This window comes from Tachyglossus aculeatus, chromosome X3, assembly GCF_015852505.1.
Source record: "Tachyglossus aculeatus isolate mTacAcu1 chromosome X3, mTacAcu1.pri, whole genome shotgun sequence".
Taxonomy (NCBI): Eukaryota; Metazoa; Chordata; class Mammalia; order Monotremata; family Tachyglossidae; genus Tachyglossus; species Tachyglossus aculeatus.
In genome coordinates this window covers 32,013,161-32,029,457 of record NC_052099.1, presented here as the reverse complement: position 1 = coordinate 32,029,457, position 16,297 = coordinate 32,013,161, and the positions used below count along the sequence as shown (strand labels likewise).

At 47.4% G+C, this 16,297-nt stretch overlaps 1 protein-coding gene across 6 annotated transcripts in view; it reads right to left on the bottom strand.

The window, feature by feature from the left end:
• Nucleotides 1–1,206: 1,206 nt before the first annotated feature.
• Nucleotides 1,207–16,297, bottom strand: part of SLC12A7 (solute carrier family 12 member 7) — a 171,929-nt gene continuing 156,838 nt past the window's right edge. For 5 of the 6 annotated variants that reach the window (XM_038770213.1, XM_038770207.1, XM_038770210.1 and 2 more), the window contains 4 exons: nt 10,251–10,426; nt 8,958–8,972; nt 5,313–5,446; nt 1,207–3,954 (listed from right to left, as the gene is read on the bottom strand). In XM_038770213.1, coding sequence (XP_038626141.1) covers nt 3,863–3,954; nt 5,313–5,446; nt 8,958–8,972; nt 10,251–10,426 — 417 coding nt within the window. In that variant the 3' untranslated portion in view covers nt 1,207–3,862. The remainder of the gene's footprint in view (nt 3,955–5,312; nt 5,447–8,957; nt 8,973–10,250; nt 10,427–16,297) is intronic. The other variant, XM_038770208.1, reaches the window with a different exon arrangement.

Below are 16,297 nucleotides of genomic sequence, written 5' to 3'. Positions count from 1 at the left end.
TAAATACCATTATTATTATTATTACTAGTAGTAGTAATAGTATTAATCTCCCCAACACCCCAAATCCTTAATACCTGAGAGGAGCACACCAAACCCCAAAACAAGACCGTAACCACAAAGGGTATCACAGCATCATAGTCAGTGAGAAATGTCAGCCCAAGAATGTACCCAGGATTTGAGTCTCAGGACAGAATGTTGAGAAACCCAGGTTTCCTAGGGCTCAATTTCCCTTAAATGTAAAATGGGGATTCAATACCTGTTTTCCTTCACGGTCTAGTGGATAGAGCACGGGCCTGGGCGTCAGAGGGTCATGAGTTCTAATCCTGGCTCCGCCACTTCTCTGCTGTGTGACCTTGGGCAAGTCGCTTCACTTCTTGGTGATCTCATCTGTAAAATGGGGGTTAAAACTGTAAGCCCAATGTAGTACAGGGACTGCATCCCGTCCAATTTGCGTGTATTCTTCCCCCACCACAACCCCTGAGCGCTCAGTTCAGTGCCTGGCACAAAGTAGGCGCTTAACAAGTATCACAATTATTATCATTATTATTCTCCCTTGGACTGTGAGTCCCATGTGGGACAGGGACTGTGTCTATCCAGATCGTCTTGAATCCACTCCAGAGCTTAACCCCAGTGCTTTTCATGCAATTAAGTCTTTAACAAATACCAAAATCATTATTGTTATTATTATTAAAAATGTTGAGCAAACCCAAGTCACTTTGAATTTTGGGTCCACTCATTTCTTAAAACAAAATGGTTATACATTTGATCGATCGACCAATTAACTTTGTCAGTTACGTGTACACCAGTAGCTTTAAATTCCTAACTACAAATAGACAGCCTAAAATCTTCCTAAAACTCTGCCAGCAAGATCCTCAAATGAGGGCCCAGGGCTTTTGTGGGCAGCGCATGGTAGGTGATAACAATAATAATAATGATAATGATGGTACTTGTTAAGCGCTTACTATTTGCGAGGCAAGAACTGAAACCACAATGGAGCGGAGAAGAGAGCAGGAGAGGTAAATACAAACCCAGACTTGTCTTCTCTCCCAAACAGCAATTACCATCTCACACTTGGGATCGCTGATCAATTCTCCACTTTGGCTGCAGAGATCTGAGCTGAATCATCTCTCAAAAAGTGCAGAAAGAAGCGAGATGAGGAAACAAAAATGAAACGCGCACCCGAAATTCAGACACGGATACGTAACCTCAGAGTTCGGACCGATTTCATCGTTTTATTTTTCTAACAACAAAATCATACAAAGGACGAGAAAACACGAAAAGCAAACCCGAAGTCAATTCTAAACGGCTGCGTTTACTGGTTACAAAAACGTCTATCGTGTAGAAAAGGATACAGCTGTTCTGAACGTGTGCAAAAATACTGCCGGTCACCTAAAAACAGAAAGTCTGGACTTATCTATGCTGGAGGAGTACTGGAATTGAAGCCGCAGTGCTGGTGCCATTTTCTTTTTCACGGCGCAAGCGTCGTTTGCTAATCTTCTTGGATTTCCTGGTAACGTGGATTCCGCTGACGCACCTGAGGGGTTTCTATTTCCTAAGCTAGGTCACAAGAGAGATGAACGTAACTGAAAGCTCCTGGCTAGGTAACGGGACGCCCTATCTCGATGTGTGCCTGCCTCTCTTGCTGCCAGAAGGAATGGAAACCTCTCCCTTTGGGGGTGACAAGAGCACACACATACACACTCATATACACACACATACACACGTCTGAGAGTGAGGTGCTGGAGTGAACAGAGAGCTCAGCAATTTGGCAACGTTTTCCCAGAACCCAGGTTTCCAATTCCAGGGCAGGGTTCGAACTTTCACTTTCCATCGGGCCGGACTCTCTTTTCCTCTGCGACGGGGTTTCCGCCCCAAGGAGGAGGGCAGGTGGCTGTACTCTCAGAGGGCGGCGAAGAGAATGGGCCAATACTGGACTGTCTCATCAGTTCCATCAAGAGGGCCAGGATAACCCAGCGGGTACTGAACTAAGTGGGGACACGCAAGAGACTCGTGGTCTTACGGCCGTCAACCTGGAGGGAGTTGAAAAAGCAAGAAACCCGCAATCTCGGGGAATTTCCAAGGGGCCGGGTATCGCGTATTGCTTTCGTAATCTGTTGCTAACCAGATCTCACCCGAGATGTATGAAGGAATGGGTGTGGAGCATGCCAAAAACACCGAGGCCCTCATCCAAAGTAGTGCGGAATGAGGGTGTCATGGTTTAAGGATAAAGTGCAAAACCAAGCAACCGGATGGTAAGTGGCCCGTCTGCTTAGGCCAAAGGAGATGGGGTAAACTGCTGCTGCTCCTCCTTGTCCAACACTGCCAGCTGAGTTGGGGCAGGGGCGCCTACGGGAAGCAATGTGGGTCAGGGGTAGGGTAGATGAGGTTGACCATCACCCTCCCTCCCCCAAATCTCTCCCCTAGAGAATACCCAGATGAACTGGGATTCTCCTAAGCTTTTGTTTCACTAGGAGAGCCCACGAAAGGCTTAGGACAGACCCTCCCGGATTGTTTGGCTTTGTTCCTGTACTGGGCAAAGCGCATCCTCGGGGCTGACGTCTGAAATCCGTCTGTCGAAATGCACTCGGAACATTCTGAGAATGCCGGCATGCTTAGAGCCTTGTCAGATGACGGTTTTCCCATCTGGGATACCAAAAGCTTCTTTTCATTTATCCTACGCACTGCACGTTGGGCTGAAGTGTGTGTGTTCCCCAGCTGGTTAACTCCCTCAGGTATTTACTGCCGAGGGATATTTCCAGGAGGTCAGTCGGAACTGGGCAGTGTCCGAGACTATTAAAAGAGGGTGGCCTGCTTCTAGGCTCAAAAGAAGAATTAGAAAAGGGTTAACGCACAGAGGTGTTTGTAGCAATCCCGGTCGTGAACCGTTGAAAGAGTCCAGTATGAAACAATATGACAGAACTGCTGAGCTTGGGGTGGGTCACTAGCTCTGGAAACCCGGTGGACTATGAGATCATAAACTGATCGCTGGGCGCTAAATTCGAACTCGCTGCCAAATGGCCTGTCTTCTGTCCTCGGGAGAAATGAAGAAACCTGGATCCCCAAGGAGGATTCTCTCTCGAGAGTCGGCCTCGGTAGAGCACATTTCGCTTCAATGGTTGACTTCTATTCTGCAAGCCCAACTTTGTAAAGACTGCCCCATCTCTCGTTCGGCCCGAGGGTCTGGAGGTTGAGAAGTCCTTGGAGGCCTGCACTCCTGGGAAAGAGACACCGAGGCTCCAAGATAAAGCCCATTCAGAAACACATGGAAACGGGGAGTTGCCCAGATGCTGAGAGGACAACGTGGCGGGCGACCTCTCACCTTTCCAAAATCGATCCCCTAATTGTGGGGCGGAGGCTTGGCGCTCCATGCCTCTATGGATCGAGAGCGCGGTGATTCCCCAAGGGGAACCTGCACATTCCCTTCCGGACTATAAAGAACTGCGTTCAGGGCCACCCACCAGACTTTACCACTAACCAAGCACTAAAAAATACAAGATTTGTAAAGAGACTCCACCCTGTTTCCCCCTTTCCCCACAGTTCATTCGAGAAAGGACTCTCCTAAGGGTGTCCAGTGGAAATTTCACGGGACCTGAGCGAGAGGCGGGGACAACCGCCTTCCGATCACAAACCCCTGTCCCGCCTTCCGTCGGCAGCGCAGGCCCTGAACGGTTCTCCGGGAGAGACCGGTTAGGTTCCCTCGGCCCAAAATTCCAAATTGCTTCTTCCTTTAAAAACGCCGTGCCCAGCGGGATCTGATGCTCGAGCTGGTGTGTGGTTTCAAGTACGCAGGAATTTCCACTGTCCACACGTCCACGCAGGAGGGGAGGGGGCCGCGTCGAGCCCACCTGGCCCACGGAACCCTTTAGGAGTAGATCGTGATGACTTCGCGTCCACCCCCACGCACCAACAGCACCCGGTTCAGCCTGTCTGTCAAAACCTCCAGGAATTCCATGTCTTGGGGGGTGACCGTGTTAAGGATTCAAACTTGTGGGAAAGGGAAGCAGAAGTCCCCCCTGGACTGTAAGCTTTTTGTGGGCAGGGAATATGTCTGTTTATTGTTAATAATAACAATAGTTATTCAGACCCCTCATTTTGGATGCAACTCCCTCTTCCCCTCACAAGCTGCTATTTAATAAATAAAAATAATAATGATGGCATTTATTAAGCGCTTACTATGTGCAAAGCACTGCTCATTCATTCAACTGTTCTAAGTGCTGGGAGCATTTCCTAACTTTCCCCACAGAACTGAGGTTCTTTCCCACTACTGTACCCTTTCTCCAAGTTCGAGCTGCATATGCAGAGACCTCTTATTATTACTATAATTGTTGTTATTATTATTATAAGCATTTACTATGTGTCAAGCACTGTTCTAAGCTCTGGGGTAGATACAAATGAATCAGGATGGACACAGTCCCTATTCCGCAAGGGGCTCACAGTCTAAGCAGGAGAGAATAGGATTTAAACCCCATTTTACATAAGGAAACTCAGGCACAGAGGTTGAGTGACTTGTCCAAAAGAACACAGCAATCGAATGGCAGAGCCGGGATTAGAACCCAGATCCTCTGTGTCCTAGGCCGGGGCTTTTTCCACTAGATGACGCGGCTTCTTCTTGTCCTCTAGACTGTAGGCTCGTTAGGGGCAGGGAGGTGTCCACTACTTCTGTTGCACTGTAGACTCCCACGGGCTTAACAGAGTGCTCTACATTTAGTAAGCACTCAATAAATATCACTGATTGACTGACTGATTTGCTTGTTCTGCCCTCACTTTCCCTTTTTTATGGAATGCTCCCCGCATTCCCCTTCCTAGAGTTAAAACTGGTTTCCACTGGGGGGGTGAGGCTGAGGAAGGAGAAAGGGGGGGTCCAGCCTGGTCTCCCCCCGTAGCGGAGGGAGGAGATGGAGAGAATCCAGAGGGGTTGGGGAGTCTGCCAAGAACCAAAGCCCCAGCCTGGCCCGGGTTAGCACTCAGGAGGTGGGAGGGAAAGGCAGTGAGTTGACTTACGACGGCTCTCAGTTGCGTAGGTTTATTCAGTGCTATGTGGAATTTCCCAGAATCTTCCTGGGCAGCAATCCCACCATTTAGGAGGTGCGGTTCCTCCCTGTAGACTGTCAGCCCACTTTGGGCAGGGAATGTGTCTGCTAATTCTGTTGCACTGCTCTCTCCCGGGTGCTTAGTACAGTGCTCTGCACATAGTTAGCACTCAATAAATACCACTGAGGGATGCTGTTCTACTACACAATGAAGCAGGAGGAGAAGCAGCCAACCTTACCAGCAGCCACGCAGCCCGGCAGGAAAAGATTCAGAAAGGATACAGTTTTCATCTCCTTGTCGATTTTTCGGGGGACCCGGCATGTTCAACAAGACCAGCTGAGCATCCTGCGATTTATTGAGTACAACATCGTTGAGCTTGACCGCCGTGTGCATCCTCCTCACGTTGGACTGGTTTCTAGTTCACAGACAGACGCACCGATCAGGACTCTTAGCCGGAAACGATCACCCCACTGGATGATTACGCTTAACCCATGCATCCGTTGCACGTCTTTTACTTTTCATGCTTATGCGAGCAAAGAATCGAGACGGACACGCATCACTTGAATCGCGTAGGAGCATTCAAGTAGAAAACGGTATGAAGATAGTAAGGGGAAAACCGGCTTCTAAAATGGCCCTCGTGGATAACTTCAGTTTGGCGTGGGATGTTCTCGATCTACACTGTCAATGAGGGGATCATCCGCGATTCTACTCAAACATCGTTTGGGTTTTTTAAAAATAATTTTCAGCCCTTGTTTGGCCCAAAGGAGCAATCACCTTCTTTCACTCACTCTCATCCTTCCTGGACTCAGGAAGTCTAAAGATCTCCCAGGCCAGATGTTGCTGGGGGGAAAAGTCTGATGGCTTCCCTGAGAAGTAAAATAAGCTGATGACCATCAGAGTGTCAGAGAGCTGGCTAATTTGCAAGCCTTTTTTTTTTAATGGTACTTGTTACGCACTTACTATGTGATAGGCCCTCCCTGTATTAAAGCGTTGAGGTACAGACCAGATAATCGAGTCGTTATCCCACACAGGGCTCAGAGTTTCAACCCCTATTTGAGGAATGAGCTAACCGAGACACAGAGAAGTGAAGTGACTTGCCCAAGGTCACACAGCAGATGAGTGGCAGAGTCAAGATTAAAATCTCTGACTTCCAAGCCGGTGGTCTTTCCCCTAGGCCATGCTGCTTCTCTCGATCTCAGCATTATCAATAATAATAATAATAATAATAACAATAATGGCATTTATTAAGCACTTATTATGTGCAAAGCACTGTTCTAAGCACTGGGGAGTTTACAAGGTGATCAGGTAGTCCCACATGGGGCTCACAGTCTTAATCCCCATTTTACAGATGAGGTAACTGAGGCATAGAGAAGTGAAGTGACTTGCCCAAAGCCACACAGCTGACAAGTGGTGGAGCCAGGATTTGAACCAATGACCTCCGACTCCAAAACCTGGGCTCTTTCCACTGAGCCATGCTGCTTCCCCATCGATCTCCCCAGTTGTATAGAAGCTTCTCACTGCCTGTCCCAATTCATGGCCTACACAAATCCGACAGGCACCTCTAACTCATTTGTTCCATCCCTAGGTCCTAGAGCACACACAAATGACACGACACCCCTACAGAGAACAACATATCGGCTTTACAAGCTGTAGGACAGTCTACTGCTGCTTCATTGGATGAAGGAAAAAATGCATTCGGACAGCTTGAGAGCAGTATGAAAGCCACACATGAACAAGGACTTAAGTTCGCATGCCTCCTTGTTTCATTAGTTTCATTTAAATACAACAACATAAGAAAGGAAGAAATTCAGAAGTAATCACCCTTAATGGACAGTTTAGGCAAAGTAAGACTGGTCTTCTGACCTTAGAATTCAAGATACCCAATTTCCCAATAGTATCATAAATTTCCTCGATATGGTTGCATTGCTTTTTTTTGTATCTTACAGTAGTTAAATCAGCACCAAATTCATGACACATGCCTCATACTAAATCGATAACCTAACAATCATTTTTCACCGTAGAGCATGAAGGGAATGGAGAGGCCCAGTAGCCATCACAAAATCCAGAACTGACCCTCCAAGTCTGACTCAAGAACCACCAACCCCTACTTTCAGAAAAAGACTATAAACAAGGCCTAAAAGTGAGCCTCTCATCACCACACCCATGGGGAAACTGTAAACTCAGTCTATGGGGAGGTTGGAGGGCTTTTAAGCGGGTGCCCAGGCCAAAGATCCCATTTCCAAATTTTGCTGGGATTTCCGGGGTTTACTGATGACTTCTCCAAAGTCCGGTCCTTCCTCAAAGCTCAACGGTTTGAGGCTTGGACATCTGCTTTAATATCCAGACAGCCCCTGACGAGCCGAATTCTCCCATGGTTCGAACAGGTAGTGGGAGGGACAAAGGCATCTTGAACAAGGTGGAAACGAAGGATATTTTTTCTTTACCCTCCCCCTGCAAGCCCAAGAAATTGAATGCCCCGGGCATTCAACAGAGAAGAGACTCCCTCTCACGGATCTGTTCTGTCCTCTTGTCCCTACTAAACTGAGTTGATCAGAACTGCCTGCCATTACCAAAGTACAGTTGCCCTATGGTTTTATAGCGGGCAGAACTAAGCCTGCTTTCTAGGCCCTTCCTGGCGTCGCCAAGCACCCACTGACTTTTTGGCGGCTGATTTCCCAAAACAGCCAACTACGACTCCGAGATCTCATTCCTGAGTCTTGGTCCCAGCCCCAGTGCATTCAGACAGGCCCCAGTCAATCGATGGTAAATGTCGAGTGCTTACTGGGTGCAGGGCACTGTACTAAGTGCTTGGGAGAATGCAGTACAACAGAGTTGTTAGCTCTCTGCACGCACTGAGTTTACAGTCAAGGGGCTAGTTAAGCGACACCCCTGGGCTCGATCTCGTCTATCTCACCTCCGATGCCTCGCCCATGTCCTGCTTTTGGTCGGAAACTCCCTCCCCTTTCATGTGTGACGATCACTCTCCCCACCCTTAAAGCCTTATTGAAAGCCCATCTCCTCCAAGAGGCCTTCCCTGACTAAGCCCACTTTCCTCTTCTCCCACTCCTTTCTGCGTCACCCCTGCACTTGGATTTGCGCCCTTAACTCATCCCTCCCTCAGCCCTGCAGCACTTATGTACATATCCATAATGTACATAATATATTTACAAATATAAATAACATATGTTTACATTCTATATTATATACATATTTATATAAATACATAAATTTTTATAATATAATGATATACACCCCACCTATTATATAATATATAATAAAATATAAACATACATAATGCATTTCTATAAATATATTATATAAATAATAATTTATATTATGTCTGCCTTCCCTTCTAGGCTGTCAGCTTGTTGTGGGCAGGGACTATGTCCACCAACTCTGTTATATTGCACTCTTTCAGGTGCTTAGTAGAGTGTTCTGCACTCAGTAAGTGCTCAATAAGTACGACGATTAATAGAGGCTCCAAAAAGGAGACAGATCTGAGGAAACCAAATTGCTCCCTTTTAATAACCAGAAGACTTAAAGCCATCTGAAATGAAGGATTGATCAAAAGACCTTGAAAAAACCAACAACCTCACAGACTATATGTACAATGCCACAGGATACCTAGTTTGGGGACCAAAGTTTGACGGAGGATTTTGCAATTTCCCCTGGGCCACAGGGACCATTAAGTAGGCAATGAATTTATATATGCATATTGAGCATCTTGCAAGGGAAAACACGGGAGTTAAAGGAAGGTAAAGCCAGGGACTGCAAGGGATGGTATGACAATGACATTCGCATGCTTCAATACATGAGCAATACGCATACTGTAATTCATGGAAAGCGAGGATGTTTGTCAAGGAGGCATGCGATGGCAAAACACTAAAGTCTTGGGAGCAACCTAAATGAAATCAAATTTGACTTACAGATTTCCCCATTCTCTACATGGAAAAGAAACAGATATTTTATAAATGCAGTGTGTTAGGAAGAAAGTCGGGCAACTGGAACATATTGAAACCATCCCCCTTCCCCAGGCCTCTGCATTTTCATAGAGGGAGAGCCTAAATCTACCTTGTTTGGCGTCCTGTACTTTTCAAACCTCTTTCATCTGTCCTCACCCCATCTATGAGAGGGAGGGAAAACCTGGAATTGTAACCTCGTGTGGCAGAAGGGGAAACAAAGCCAAAGAGGGCAGGTTACCCAGTGGGGACGAGAACTGGTGTCCCCCAGTGCCCACCACTGGTCTTTCCCATGGCACGGTGTGGCCATACCCACTAGGGAAATAAAAACACAAAGCTCCTTCTTCAGAGGAAACCACCGGCCAATTGAGTAACCTCTCTCAGGCTGCTATGGGTCCCCAGCAATCAATGAGGACTGATGGAAAACTTAACCCAGTCACGGACAGAGTGGGCTTCCTGCCCAGGAGAGTACGCCCCTCGCAGTGGACTTTCAGCTTAAGTTTTGAGCAGGCTGCCTCAGTGTACCTGTAACACCCCCTTGGAAACCCAACCCACATCTGTCCACACCCATGTCTGAGCTCCAAAAGTGGGTTAAAAGACAACTACCCATTCTGAGAAAAAGACAACGTAGCCCATGGGGCACAGTGGAATGCTACAGAGAATCCCAGTGTAACTCTGGACAAAAGAACCAGAGTTATTCCTTTTCTGTCTGTGAAGCTGTTAACGTGGAATGATGTGGTGTGGGGGGGGGGGCTGAGGGGGAGGGAGGGGGATGTTGTGCTTTAAAAAGGTGACCACAGGCGGTAAGGCTACTGGCTTTCTTTCAGGAGGTGGCAAGGACTCCAGCTTAGAATAGTTGGAGTCATACAGAGGGAGGAAGGTGTCCTATTGGGTTCGTTTATGAGTCTATTTCTCAGTCTCTAGACCGTAAGCTGTTGTGAGCAGGGAATGTGTTTACTGTTGTATTATATTCTCCCAAGCACTTAGTACAGTGCTCTGCACACAGTAAGAACCCAATAAATACGAATGCCTGGCTGATGGTCCAGAAACCGTTCAAGGTTGCTTTCCCACAGCTCACCCCCTTGTCTCTGAAGGATTCCTGAAGCGTTCTAAGATGAGATGCTCAACGTTTTCTCCCACCCACAAAAGGCTCCAGGCTATCCTATGGATCAGTCCCCAGCCCCACCCACCTCCAGACCTCCACTAATTAGAGCAGCCACTTCAGAGCCGAAGACGGCCAAGGGCAAAGTCGGTACTCACGGCTTCATGTTGAAGATCTCCCGGTAATTGGTCTCTTTATTTTTGTGTTTTTCGGCGATCAGTTTCTCCTTAGTCCAGGTCATCTGCACTCTGTCCGATGCGGAGGCGGCGGCCGCTTTCGATTTGGCAACGGCTGCCGAATGAGCCGCGGTGTTTCTGTCGTGGATTAACTGGGCCTGGAGAACAGAACCGGTGATGTCAGTGGAGGAGGGAATGGACACAGGGTGGAAGGAGAATCACTTTTGGAAACCTCAGGGGCAGCTAATCTACCACCAGTTTACAGCACACGGGTGGCATGGAGACCCAAGTTGGCACAAACGATGGGAAGGATCTGCTCTCTAGCACACAAACACACACAAAAACACACGCAAATGTGCTCTTCTACCCTCTCGGACCTCTCTGATCGGTGTCATTCTTCCGCGAGCCGGCTGTTGAGTGTTCTGGCTCTCATGGCCATGTATTAGCAGGCCACGAGATCATGGGACCAGAAGTAGGGAGAGAAGCTAGCGAGGCCCCAGGCCTGCTTTTCTGGACCTTGAGAAGTTGCCTGAAGAGGACAGGCCTCCATCCCAAGCAGGGCAGTGGTGGCTACAGCCCTTCTGAGTTGACATCTGGCCATCTCCAGGGTGGACAGGACGGAGGTAGGAACGGCGGGTTTCCGAGAACCCTCTCCGCATCCATTCCCCAGCTGGCTGAGGCTCCCGAATGGTAACACTGAAGGTCAAGAGGGGATGACGTCAATGCTGAGGAATTCCCCTCTAGACTGTAAGCTCATGGTGGCCAAGGACTGTGTCTGTTTATTGTTCTATTGTCCTCTCCCAAGTGCTTAGTATAGTGCTCTGCATGCCATAAGCGCTCAATAAATATGACTGAACGAATGACTCAATCAGAGGGATGCCAGGTCGAATTCAAGGGAAGGCTCTGTTCTTCCTCTCAGCCTGGATACCTCATTTTGATCCCCATTCACTCTCTGGCCACCAGGCAAGTCACTGAGTCTTTCTGGGCCTCAGTTTCCCCCTCTGCAAAACAGGGATGTAATGGGGAATCCAGCTGAGTGAAGTTGGAGGGGTTATATATTTTATTTTATTTCTAAATGGCATTTGTTAAGCGCTTACTATGTACCAGGCACTGTTCTAAGCCTGGGGTACATACGAGGTAATCAGATTGGACACAGTCCCTGTCTTGCAAAGGGCTCACAGTCTTAATCCCCATTTTACAGATGAAGGAACTGAGGCACAGAGAAGTGAATGACTTGCACAAGGTCACACAGCAGATAAGTGGCTGAGCCGGGATTAGAACCCAGGTCCTTCTGACTCCCAGGCAAGGGCTCTATCCACTAGGCCATGCTGCTTCTCAGCTTTATGCAAAGGACGAGATCTGAGTTTTAGATGTTGACGATGTTTAATGATGGGGCAGATCCTGAACGACTTAATCCTGATTTCCACTCGGAAGTGCCTAAATGGGGTAGGATTTTGAGTACACGTAAGACTCAGGAGGCCAGAGATTGTCAGCTGTTGAGTTTCCTTTTCCCAGAGAGACTAAAAACACCTCCTGGGGCCAGGACCACTTGGTGGCTTGCATTGTCCCCCACCGCTCAGTACGGTGTCAGCACCCAGTGCTTAATGAACAATACTGTACTGATCTTGGGACTGGAAATCTGGGCATCAAAAGGGTAAATGAGAGAGTCTCCCAGACAAAGCAGGAGTCAAAGAATGCTGACATTTGGCTTTGCTTATATCCGGCTCAAAGCTGTGCCACTAGAGAGAGCCCCCATTGCTTCTTTCTCCTTTCCTTCCCCTCAAAGCCAGAAACTGAAGTGGGGCAAGAGGCAAAGCAGTTGTGGCCTCCTGATTCTGTCAAATGGGATTCTTGAACTCCAACTTTCCAGTTTTCCAGCAGGCCTGTGTCCCCAAAGGGGTTGGAATAGATTAGAGGCAGATGGGTTCACTTACCCAGGCCTCCCACCAACTTCATGAGGAGCCAGATTTAGCAGGGTGATTTTGCAGGCTTGGTTACAACTTATGTGACCTGCGGAGGGCCAGCTCGAGTCTCCAGTCTGGGGCAATTTTTTCTACTCAGTTTGGATACTGCTCTCATTTTCTCAAATCAATCAATCAATCAATCAATCGTATTTATTGAGCGCTTACTATGTGCAGAGCACTGTACTAAGCGCTTGGGAAGTACAAATTGGCAACACATACTCAAACTTTTTGGAGTAGGATAAGTAAGGTCCGACCCACTCTCTTTGGGGTCTACATATCCAGATGATAACAAGGGTCTCCAAGAACCCGCAAGCACCCCCCCGAACGGCACCCGATGGGATGATTAGGAACAATTAAAATCCAATCTGGTTTCAAGGCAAACAGCTACCGGGAAATCCATTTCGACTCGATCGCGACTTTATCCGGACACAATCTATTAATCGCCCCCCCAACCCCAGCCCGCACAGGTCAAAATAAGGGAAGGTATTGGAGCAGGAGGGAGGCGGGGAACAGGCTCGGTGGCGTTACAATGCTACATGTCTGATTTCATTTCTTGGCTTATAATGAAATCCACACCAGACAGAGTTCTGTCTGCATTGGGAGAGGAGCACATCAGATGGCAATGTACCTGATGCTACAAACAAGGGTTTGGAGGAACACTTAAAGTGCCAAAATTGGTCTGGAGAGTTGCAGCTGACCTGATCGTTTCACCTCATCTTCCTAGGTGTATTTAGAAGGCAAAACTGATGGTGGGGAGAAATTTGAGAGATTCCAGTGTTCCTGACCCTTCCCTTGAAAATTATCTTGGCAAGAAGAGGTCATCCTGAATGGCTTCTTCACCGCCTCAAACACCCGGCTCCACAGAGTATTATGTTAATGGAAAAGCAACAAAGCCTTATTCCTTGCCATCATTAAATTGGAGAATTCTTTCGTGATGCAGTTCAGATGCCCTTAATACAAACCCTCTAAGCTCCTTGGAGTGCTGCTAACCAAAAACAATTGTCCTACAAGTAGGCTTCTATACTTTAAGATCATTATGGGCAGGGATATTGTCCTCTTCCAAGCACTCCCCCAGTGTTCTGCACACAGCAAAGTGCTCAATAAATACGACTGACTGACTGAAGGAGGACCCGATTTCAGAGTGAAATACAATCTGAATGGATTGGGAGATTCGTGTAAGACCCAAACAACAGAGGGAACTCAAAAGTTGATTTCTGGCATTGATAGATTTTGAAGAATGAGTGTGTCTATTTGTGGCACACTTCTTCCACCCCAAAATGCCTCCTCTAAAATGAGAAGTTGATTCAGTGCCCTGGCAGATGGAGCCCTTCAAGGGCCAGGGATTCTGCCGATTTCCACCCATGTATTCTTTCCCAGAGCTTAGTATGGTGCTCCGCACATGGGAAATGCTTAATAAATACCTTTATAACTACTTCTATCCAAGCAGCTCATTGGCAAGACTCCTCTGTTGTACAAACCTCAGGGAGAAGAACAGAATGGAGTTGCGCTGGTTCGGAAGTCTCCAGAAGGAAAGAGGTGCCTTACCAGTCGGTCAGTCAGTCCATTGTATTTAGGGAGTGCTTACTGTGTGCTGAGCGCTATACTAAGCGCTTGGGAGAGTTCTGCTGCTACTCTGTGGTGTTATTTGCTCTGGTTTACCCAGGGCCTTCAGATCCCGAGCTGACACGACCGAGGCACTTTAAATGTGAGGATGGGCAGGTGACAAAGTCCCAGACTACCTCTCGACCGTCCCTAGGCGACAGAGCCCCAGGTTCCGGACCGGGCGGCGGGGGGCTAGGGTGAGTTTTCCTTCTGACCGAGCCGCGAGACTCGCCTCTGATGCTCTGAATCGGGGCCATCCGAGTCAGCGGGTACAACCAGCACCCAGAAAGAAAAGCACACGATCACGTTACTCCGGGACACCTGGCAAGAGTGTGTTGGCAGCAAAGACACGGGGAGCTGAACAGAACGGGGAGCTTTTGCCCGATTGACTTGTTTTTTTCATGGTATTTGCTAAGCACTTACTATGTACTAAGCACTGGGATAGATACATGGTTGGACACAGTCCCGTGTCCCACACGAGGCTTAATTCTGAGACACTATTTCCTCTGGCTCGGCGGCCTTTGACAATAAGCTCATCATGGGCAAGGAACGCTTCCTCTAACTCTGTGGTATTGTACTCTCCCTAGCACTTAGTACAGTGCTCTCTGTACCATAGTAAGACATAGTAAGCACTTAATAAATACCATTGATTGAACTGACTGATTGATTTCCCAACTTCCAGTGGGTAGCAGTGGATGGGAATTTAAATCTCTCTCTCAAGGAAAAAACAAAAAAAAAGGAACCCACAGTGATATTTTCTAGCCTCTCCCCTTCATTCAATTGTATTTATTGAGTGCTTTCTGTATGCAGAGCACTGTACTAAGCCCTTGCAGCTCTGATGCCCGATGAAGACTGGTGAAGCAAGATCACTTTCTATTTACTTGATTTCTCTGAAGGTCCCTGGCCACATTATGAACAGGGATCCCACTGGTGGTTATCCAGCCCTCTTCACCTCTGAAAAAGGTTTCCCACTAGCACAGTCTTTCCTGCTTCACTCTAGCTGACGAACAGGCTTGCTTACACCTGCCTTTAGGCAAAGAACATTCATCCTTTCCCATCTTACTTTAGAAATACTGACTCATCTATGGCTCTCAATTTTCTGTAACTCTCTTTGTCCCAGGGATCTGTTCAATTACCCACCAATTAGAACAACATTATAAGCTCATCTCTAGACCATAAGCTTGTCTCTAGAATAAGTTCGCTGTGGGCAGGGTATGTGTCTGTTTGTTGTTATACCATCCCAAGCACCTAGTACTGTGCTCTGCATAGACTAACTGCTCAATAGATACGATCGAATGAATGAATATAATATTAACTGTGGTATTTGTTACACGCTTACTATGTGCCGGGTACTGTGCTAAGCACCAGGGTGGATACAAGCAAATTGGGTTGGACACAGTCCCTGTCCCACGTGGGGCTTATGGGTCATTCATTCATTCAATCATATTTATTGAGCGCTTACTTTGTGCAGAGCACTGTACTAAGCGCTTGGGAAGTACAAGTCGGCAACATTATAGAGACGTTCCCCAACCAACAATGGGCTCACAGTCTAGAAGGGGGAGACAGACAACAAAACAAAACATACATTCAATCATATTTATTGAGCACTTACTGTGTGCAGAGCACTGTACTAAGCGCTTGGGAAGTACAAGTTGGCAACATATAGAGACAGTCCCTACCCAACAGCGGGCTCACAGTCTAGAAGACAGGTGTCAAAAATCCTCATCCCCATTTTACAGATGAGGGAACTGAGGCTCAGAGGAGTGAAGTGACTTCCCCAATGTCACACAGCAGACAGGTGGCAGAGCCGGAATTAGAACCCAGGTCCTTCTGACTCCCAGCCCCATGCGCTATCCACTAGGCCGTGCTGCTTCTCTACAACATCGATACCTGGAACTAACTGTGGCCAACACGTTTAAATTCTCCTCTACCACCCATGATGTTCTACTGCCTCTTGCCGCCAAGGGGAGAGAAAAAATACAAGATACGGGTTTCCTGTGCACTGCCAGAAAACGTGAGCCTGGATTTCCTCGATCCAGATCTCAGAAGTGATAAATAAAACGGAGAAAATCTACCTGGGTGTTCAGTTCGACAGTCCCTCCACCAGACGTTATTTCCAGAGGTGTGGGACAATGGTAGAGGAACCGAAATTGTTTTAAGGTTTACAAACTTACAGGGAGAGGCTCGTAAACTTTAAACATCAGCTGTATCAACAGAAGAAATGCCAAGAGAAGAACATAAACCTTGTGGGGGAGAACAAATGCGATTTGCATCTGCCAGGAGTGGTCGATATGAATACGTGTTTTAGAGGGACTTGGAAAACTACCTTTCTACAATGAAATGTTTCACATTTGGAAAATCAAATTCAAGCGGTAAGCTTTTGCAGGTCCCTGAATATTGAAATCACAGAAAGAACCTAATACTGTAGAAAAGAAAAATAAAATCTTAAAAGAAATCAAAGGA